The 9,103-nt window shown below is 46.6% G+C and overlaps 1 protein-coding gene across 2 annotated transcripts; it reads left to right on the top strand.

The window, feature by feature from the left end:
• The first annotated feature begins 545 nt into the window (after positions 1 to 545).
• Positions 546 to 7,555, top strand: GPR88 (G protein-coupled receptor 88). Of its 2 annotated transcripts, none has more exons than XM_023641546.2 (2): positions 546 to 4,009; positions 4,414 to 7,555. In XM_023641546.2, exon 2 carries the CDS (start codon positions 4,483 to 4,485, stop codon positions 5,635 to 5,637), a length of 1,155 nt encoding a protein of 384 aa, XP_023497314.1. In that variant the 5' UTR covers positions 546 to 4,009; positions 4,414 to 4,482; the 3' UTR covers positions 5,638 to 7,555. The 2 variants fall into 2 exon arrangements, with proteins under 2 accessions (XP_023497314.1, XP_023497313.1); XM_023641545.2 differs by having other exon boundaries at positions 549 to 4,062.
• Positions 7,556 to 9,103: the final 1,548 nt, after the last annotated feature.

Genomic DNA, 9,103 nt, shown 5'->3' with positions numbered 1-9,103 from the left:
ATCTCCTTGTTACATCAGCTTAATCCATAGTGGCTCATCCATGTCAAGGAAATTAAACTTTACTAAGGGAGGCAGTACAGTGTAGTGGTTGAGTATGGTGTAATGGGTTTGAATCCTAGTTACGCCTAGCTGTATGATCTTGGGCAGGTTGTTTAACCTCTTTGTGACTCAGTTTTCTCATCTATTAAATGGAGCCAAGGGGACAAGGTCACTTAGAGCTCACATCCCCTTTCTAGACCATGTTCACTACCAGGACCCCAGAATTCCCTGCCCAGTGGCCATGAACACACTTCCATGATCTGCATGGATCTCTTCTCTGGCTTTGTCCTTCTGATGGCTGACTATGCCTTCTAGGTACCACCCCAGGTCTGAGATGATACCAAGGGGTGGCTGCATGACAGGGGGGTAGATGACACTTGGATGGGCAGGCTGGAGTGTCCTATGTTAAACATGAGGCCCCTCTGGCATGTGATGAGAGAGCACAGTGTAGGGAGATGGACTGTGGGCCAGAGGCAAGCTCCCGGAGTTGTCACATTCCTGTGGCATGAAACAATCTAGGAATCTGAGAATTCTAAACTGGAACCCAGCCTTCTGGTTGTCATGAAAGTATATTTGTCAAGTTAGGAGAATAGAACATATTTTATTTAACAGTTTGATAGCTTGATTTATGATTTTAAAATATTAAGACATACGACCTGTAGACTTCCCTCTGGACTGCCTGGCCTACAAATTTAGGGCTGAGCCTGGCTACCTTGTAGGCCTGCCATGAGGACTGAATGAAACAGTAGATGAAAAATACTCAAAATAATGCTTGGTGCACGTGGAATGTCCTCAGTGACATTACCAATGACGATGCTTATGATTCTCCTGAAGGCAGTAGGGACCTAATGAAAGATTTTAAGCATAATAGTAACATTTGCTCACTATTTTTTCGGACAAATATTAAGGGTCTATTATGTGTCCAGCATTGTTCTGGGAGCTGCCAATAATAGTAGTAATCAAAACAAACTCCTATTTCCAAGTAATGTACATTAGAGTGCAGAGAGGGGAAACAGATAAAAGTAAAAATATTTGACATGTCAAGTGATGTCTTTTGGTTTTAGAAAGATCATTTTGGCTGGAGAGAGATAAGATTGCTATTTTAGTAGAGGTCAGTTGGGAGCTTGTTGGGATAATTTAGACAAGAGATGATGGTTGTCTGATGCCGACAGCAGCAGAGTCAATAGAGATAAGTATACAGATTTAAAAAACATTAATGTGGTGGAATGATGACACCTGGTGACTGGTGGCTATAGGGAGTTAGTGAGAAAAGAAGGAATCAGGCATGACAGCTGGGCTTCTGACTAAGGCACCAGGAAATGATAATGCCAGTCGGTCACTGAGATTTGGAACGTAGGAGAAGGAGGCACTGGTTTGGAAAGAAGATGAGGAGATTGGTTTTGGACATTTAGGGTTTGAGATGCCCACGGAACACCAAAGTGGAGCTGTCCAGTAGGCAATTTTATATATGGGTGGGCCTTTGGCCAGTTGGAAAGTGTCTCGGGGGTAACTGCCAAAAGCAGCATGGGGTGGGCATTCGGGGAGGAAAGGAAGTAGAAGCAGAAACTGGAGCACTTCCTCCAGGAAAGAGAGTGAACTACATGAGGCAGCTAGAGAAGGAGGGGGAGGTGCGGGGAAAGTTTTTATTAGGTTGTGGTGAAATCAGCATTTTTGTAAGGCCAAGGGAGAGCAAGCAGTGGAGAGCAGAGCGACTGGAGATGCATCCGAAGGGGTGGTTGATGGAGCAAGTTCCTGATGGGGGAAGGAGGGAAGTGGTGCTAAGCAAAATCACTGTTTCACCATGGAAAAAAACAAATGAAATCATTTACACAGCCATCTATTCATTGATTTAACAAATATTTATTGAGTTTCTTCTACGTGCCAGGCACTCTTCTGGTGTTGGGAGCAAGATAGAAAAACCCTTACCCTATATTATGTAAGTTCAGTAGCTTAAAACAAAAACACAATTAAATCCTAAACAAAAACAAACCAAAACCAAACAAAAATTTGGCCGCTGCCAGGCCAAGGCTAAAGAGGGCATGGTCTTGGCAGGAGTGTGTGTGACTACAAGGCACTGGGGTCCCTCAGCAGGGACTCTGCTCTTTCCTACAGGCAACACACAAGGCGGCAGCTGGAACCAAGGACCTGGAACTCGAATACCTCCTGATGTGAGAGGAAAATTTTTATTTTAACAAGTTTTAACTACAAATCATTAAAGGAATCTCTTGCAGCCTTGCTGTGCTTGATGGATTCAAAGCCTCAGTACAGACAAATGACAGCAGGCAAAGGACGATGGCAAGTCTCCTTAACATCAATAAACTTGCTATCTGACCCTCAGTCCTCTGAAGAGCAAATTTCTGGTTCTTCCTTTTCATGTCCCAACTTGACTAATTCTGTTTAGATACTGCCTAAGTGGACCTTAGTCCAGCAAGTGATGCTTAGCCCTACCTCCAGTAGAGGTCTTCACGGTCATTAACAAAAACTATTTTTGAAAGAGAGAGAGGAAAGCAGAGGACGTGCATTTTGCACTTCATCCTGAGATGTCACCCTTAGGGACAGACTGGACAGGACTCCCGCCATATGACCCAGGACTACATTACACATTAGATAGTGTAGGTATATTCAAGGGGCAGCACTCGGGAAGAGAAATGTTACATTTATGTGTGGGGATGCATAGACAGCTTGAACAGAAAGGGCCTTGGATGTCACTGAGTGGAAACTTCTTATTTGACAAGATGAGAATGATCCATCATAAGGCCAGTTGGTGGATGCTCAGCTGAGAACCCAAGTGTCCTGAAACCCCACCTAGCATTCTTCCCTTTATGCCCTGTTACCATACCATATTGAGTTAACATTTCAAAGAACTGATTTTTCTAGTGAAAAATGATTTATTGGGGAGGTGACTTTATGAAAAGTTTCCCATGTGGAATGGACAAATGAATGCTTGCACCAAAGCAGATTCCAACATTAGACTGCAAATTGCTATCTAAGAAAGACCACAAGATCGAGTTCTGAAGGGAAGAGCTATCTTTGTTGTTTACACTGTGGATAATGCATGTCCTTTGCTTCCTTCCTGACACTCGCTTTTCACATTCTGACCATTTTGTTTGTACCCTCTGACCATTTCATTACTGAAACACAAGCCAAACTCTGGAAAGGAGTTTGGTGATAAGAAAAAATAGAAATTATGATTTAAATTGAGATTTGGGGATTTTCTGTGGATAATTACTCATGTCCCACCTTACCAAAAAAAAGATGAATATCAATTAGAATATAAATTAATTCTCTGTGAAAATGTGGGATGAAAGAGATCAGTCCGGGGTATTGGGAGCATATCATCCCTCAGAAAAATCTTGCCTCCAGAATGCATTTGACTGGAATGAAATACATTGGGACTATATTAAATTTTATTCTAATGTTGATAGGAGGAAAAAAAGGAAGGAAAGAAAAATGAAGCAGGGTGAAAATAAGGTGATTGAAAGAAAGAGAAAAAGAGGAGAGAGAAACTTGTTAATTACAGGATTTTCTGAGCAAGATATTTTTCTTCCTTTCACAAGTTAGAAGCTATTGAATAATTCATGCCAAGCCTGGAAAGGCTGCCTTTTCCCTGGGTGATGTATAACTGAGCAGGAGAGAGCTTCGAGTGGGTTCACCACATCAGCCACCACTCTTGCTTCTGAGCACAGGGTGCTCTCCTCTGGAGCTCAGCTTCTGCTTTTGCAGCCGAGCATCCTTGCTGCTGCTGCTGCCTGCCTGCCTGCCTGCCTGCCCACCCGTCTGGGGCTTGCAGCCCGCCACTTTACTTTCCCCAGCCTTGCTGCCAGCTGAGAAGTCTCCCTGCAGCTGCTGGTTTGTGCCTAGGACCATGTGTGCGGATGCTGCTGGGGAGAAGCAGGCACTTGCTCCTGGCACCGATCCCAGCTGAGTTTCTCCTGTTGATTTCGGGACCACTGATGCTGCTGCTGAGGAGGTATTTCCTGGCATCCCACCCTCTGCTACCGCCAGCTACGGACCAGCCCCAAAGTAAGGTTCCCCCAACCCCTTTCCCCTGGGATTTTTCCCAAGTGGGACATCTCTGCTTTTTCCTGGAAACTAGGGGCTCCATCTGGCAATATTTCAACTGTGTGTATATTTGTGTGTGTCGGGGGAGAAGAGGAGACTGTTCTTGACATTGCTCTGTCCTAGGGCTTCCTTGGTGCCTGCTGAAGGCAAAGAGGCCTTTCCCCTGGCACTAGAGACATTTCCGAGGCAAGCACCTGTCATCTGCCACCCCCGTTGTTCTCCTCGAGCTCCCTCTCCCCCCTCCCCCAGCCCATTATTCTACTTTTGTGTCGGTGGCAGAAGGCTGAAGGGATGTCTTTGCCCTCTTTGCAGGCGGGTGTCAGGATGGGCCGCGCTTCGAGAAGCCGTCGCTAGCGAGCGAGGTGTGAAGAGTTGGCCAGAATGACCAACTCCTCCTCCACGTCCACCTCCTCCACCACCGGGGGATCGCTGCTGCTGCTTTGCGAGGAAGAGGAGTCGTGGGCGGGCCGGCGCATTCCCGTGTCTCTCCTGTACTCGGGTCTGGCCATCGGGGGCACGCTGGCCAACGGCATGGTCATCTATCTAGTGTCGTCCTTCCGAAAGCTGCAGACCACCAGCAACGCCTTTATTGTGAACGGCTGCGCCGCCGACCTCAGCGTCTGCGCCCTTTGGATGCCGCAGGAGGCGGTGCTCGGGCTCCTGCCTGCCGGCTCCGCGGAGCCCCCCGGGGACTGGGACGGCGCGGGGGGCAGCTATCGCCTCCTGCGCGGCGGGCTGCTAGGCCTTGGGCTCACCGTGTCCCTCCTGTCCCACTGCCTGGTGGCTCTGAACCGCTACCTGCTCATCACCCGGGCGCCCGCCACCTACCAGGCGCTGTACCAGCGGCGCCACACGGCGGGCATGCTGGCGCTGTCCTGGGCGCTCGCCTTGGGCCTCGTGCTGCTGCTCCCGCCCTGGGCCCCGCGCCCCGGCGCCGCGCCCCCGCGCGTCCACTACCCGGCGCTGCTGGCAGCCGCGGCGCTGCTGGCGCAGACGGCGCTGCTGCTGCACTGCTACCTGGGCATCGTGCGCCGCGTGCGCGTCAGTGTCAAGCGGGTCAGCGTCCTCAACTTCCACCTGCTGCACCAGCTGCCCGGCTGCGCAGCCGCCGCCGCCGCCTTCCCCGGGGCTCCGCACGCGCCGGGCCCCGGGGGCGCGGCGCACCAGGCGCAGGCCCAGCCCCTGCCGCCCGCGCTGCACCCGCGGCGGGCGCAGCGGCGGCTCAGCGGCCTGTCGGTGCTGCTGCTCTGTTGCGTCTTCCTGCTGGCCACGCAGCCGCTGGTGTGGGTGAGCCTGGCCAGCGGCTTCTCCCTGCCCGTGCCCTGGGGCGTGCAGGCGGCCAGCTGGCTCCTGTGCTGCGCCCTGTCGGCGCTCAACCCGCTGCTCTACACGTGGAGGAACGAGGAATTCCGCCGCTCCGTGCGCTCTGTCCTGCCCGGCGTCGGTGACGCGGCGGCTGCCGCCGCTGCCGCCACTGCTGTGCCCGCCGTGTCCCAGGCGCAACTGGGCACCCGCGCCGCCGGCCAGCACTGGTGACCCGGCCAGGGCCCGAGGGAAGCGGAGGTTCCGGATTCAGCGTCCTTGGTCACCTCGCCTCCAGCCCTGGCGGAGCATTCCCTGCCCAAACGAAGACTCCTGCGGCGGAGACCGGGAAATTGGTGCGAAGATTTCGCCTTCGACCCCATGGGATGCCTGAACCAAGGTCTCTCCCTAAATGGGGTCCTTGAAGTCATTTTTGGCCGGTTGACTTTTACTCTTTGTTTCTGTGTTTTAGAGAAACCCTAAAGTCAAAACACCGGTCAAATCCTAAAGTCAAACTTCAAGAACTTGCCAACTGACACAAAAAAACCCGGTTAATTTATTTCAACTCTGTTTTTGAAAGAGCTTTGATAACGTATTACCATTCTCACCTTCATCGTCTTATGATATATATGAAGCGCCTTGAGTGTGCATGAGCCAAAAGAAATACTATTGATGAAAGAAATAATATTTAAGTATTTTAGAAAGTAACCTATCTTTGATGATGCTTCTGTTATAGTTAGCTTTTGTATATTAACCTAAAGAATGAAGCCACAGATGTGCGCACCAGTATGAGTTGCCATTAAGACCTCAAGCCCCTTATTCTTAAAAGGATGTTGATAAAGCAAAATCATTCCCGAATGAGATAGAACCTTAGCCAGTGGGGGGGGAGGGGGGAACCAGATTTATTATTTTACACTCCTTTTTGCACTTCTAAGACTGAAAATTGGCATTGAGTGTTAAAATGAAAAATTTCCATTGTGGTGATTGATGGTCTGAGCCAGCAATGGAACTTTGAAAACAAATAGGAGGGTTATCTATTTTAGGTACCAGTTTCACGTTTTATATAGCATGCCAACTTGTTGCTACCCTCATTTTGTAATCAATTTACTTGCCTTATGAGTGCGATCATAGCTGTGAACATTCTGTACTATATTGGTTGCTAAGAAGAATAAATCCTTCTGTTTTCTCTTTAACATTTAAAATATCTCAATGCACATGATATAATTAAACACTAACAATACCATGACTGCATAGCTACTATTAGCTGCTATTGCATGCTCCTAGATGCTAGAACTTACTGGGCATGTGGTATACTAAAGCAATACCCATTAGACAAGGGCGTTTTACTTCTTCCAGACACCAGAAGAAGTGGCCTGCAATTATTTGAAAAGAGACACAGAGACACCTCTGGCTACCTAGAGTTCTTCTTGTCTTGACCCAATTTATGAGAAAACTCCCAGTTGGGACTTTATCTTGCAAATGGAGCCACAGTCAAGATGGATCAATAATATTGTTTGGCTCTGCAAAGCCATCTGTGCTCTTTTAGGGTTTAGACAAGCCACATGTTAGAAAGCAACACTGTTTTTTATGTAGTTCGTATATATTACCGTGACACAACATTAATATGGTGTCTGTTAAAAGAGGTGTAACAAACTTGGTTATATATATCTAACAGTTCAAATGGGAGTCTGTTCTAAAATGTCTGATTTGAGGTTTGTCCTTTCTGTCTTTGGTTTACTCAATTTATTTAGAAATAGTTGAAATACACAATCGTGTGAAATCACTTTATAAATTAAGATGGGAAGAAAGTAATTTTCAATAATCATCTATCATCAGTGTGATTGCTAACTACATCAAATCTTGCTAACCACCCAGCCTCAATTAACTGTGTAATTGCTTTGTTGCCCTCCTGGACCTTGTAGGCCAGGAGAGTGGCAACACTTATGCATTTGAATAATTATGGAAGCTGCAGGAAACTTCAACATGTTTGTAGTAAAACAAAACAAAGCAAATATGTTCATCACAAGTAATGGATCAGCAGTCATTTTATTAATCTATCCCCTTTGCGCATGCATAATTTCTCTCTTACTAGGGTTTCATCTGTTCCCATTTTCCTTGATTCAAATATTTAATTAAAGTTCAGACAACCATTCTTCTGAGTGTTTTTCTTCCGTCTCTGGTCTTTGTGCATACCTCCTTGAGAACACTATAACGAAGACACTGTGTTCCAAAGCGCTAGTGATGAAAGTAACTTCTTTCTTCTGGCTTTGTTTAATTTCATTTTTGGTTTCTAAAATTATTTCTATGTTGTATATTTAAATAGGGTCCATATGCCAGCATTAAAAAGAAATAGGGACAATTTCCTTTCTGTAAGCATAATTAATTGGGGAATAAGGTGCAACAACAACAGAGAGCTGAGGAGTTTCCTTTTTTGGGGTGGGGAGATGCCGGGGCTCTTTTCTAAATGTCTATCAAAAAGGTCTTGTAATTAGACCTTTATCCTTGTTCTCATTGTGGATGCTGCAAACGATTCATCTGTCATTCCTATAAACATTTGCCACATGTGTAAACTTAGTTTTTCAAGTACCTGATTTCTTGCAATGTTTCTGGCTGACACCGAGAACCATCTTATGCTGGCTCAGTGCCATGTGGGAGACCTATTTTAGGTTATATTTACTGGTAATTAACTCCACAGGAATGATTCACTTTTAATTTCGAATTAGCAATGATGCGTCTAAAAATGCCTTACGAGGGCACTAGCTGGGAGTGCTGGAGTTAGTGCTTCTACAAATTAAGTTAATGGAGATTGTGTTCTTATTTAAATGAAACCACATATTATCCACTCAGGGATAAAAAACCTTAATTGCTGTCGTGGGCTGCCCTACATTGCCTTTTCTACTTTTTTTCTTTAGGTATATGCCTTTAAAACATGCCCCTCCCCCCCTTACACTTTAATGGCTAAGTTCTAGGATGTAATAGGTATTGTTCCTAGCACTCCTCTCCTTCCAAAATGAAGTATGGGCATAAACAAGAATTCTGTTTTGTACAGAGGCCTCCATAGCTGGTTTTTGTTTTAAACACTTTAGGGAGATTTCCAAGGTCGGACAAGTTCCCTTGTGTCTGAGAATTAGGGAGAAAGATTTCTTTCGTGGAGGTATTGTTCTTTTTAGGAGGACCCGGTGGGAGGATGGGGTGGAGCAGAGGAAGGGGCTAGAGACTTACTTTAATACTCTGATAGAGATAGCCCTTGAAGAGATCTGCTTACCAGGGGAATGTTGGTCTGCTTTGGCCTTGTGATTCAGCGCAACCCTGTTCTTCTGATGACAACTGTACTGGCCAACATCGTTGTCTGAAGTGTAGCTTTTGTTCTGTTCTCCCAGGAACTCAAACAGTGCTCGTCTGGCTCGTTAGCAGTCCTGTGAACTAACCTGACTACGGGCATCAATGACACAAATTAAAATTCAAGAACACTGAGAAATACCATGGCTGTCCCTCACTTTTAGCCGTTTTTTAATGTTTGTGTGTTGTACGGCAAGAATGGAGCTCCAGATGGGAAGTCTTGTTCTGCAGAACAAGGAGGGGGCCTTTCTTTCCACTACTACTCTCCCTTTCAGCTTTTTTTTTTTTTTTTGAGGAAGATTAGCCCTGAGCTAACATCTGCTGCCAATCTTCCTCTTTTTGCTGAGGAAGACTGGCCCTG

Source organism: Equus caballus, chromosome 5, assembly GCF_041296265.1.
Source record: "Equus caballus isolate H_3958 breed thoroughbred chromosome 5, TB-T2T, whole genome shotgun sequence".
Classification (NCBI taxonomy): domain Eukaryota; kingdom Metazoa; phylum Chordata; class Mammalia; order Perissodactyla; family Equidae; genus Equus; species Equus caballus.
The sequence above is the reverse complement of the archived record's forward strand: the minus strand, read 5'-3'. Positions and strand labels throughout refer to the sequence as shown.

What these genes read in the sequence shown, in the direction of transcription:
- GPR88 (XM_023641546.2), top strand. Translation starts at nt 4,483, where the DNA reads ATGACCAACTCCTCCTCCACGTCCACCTCCTCCACCACCGGGGGATCG.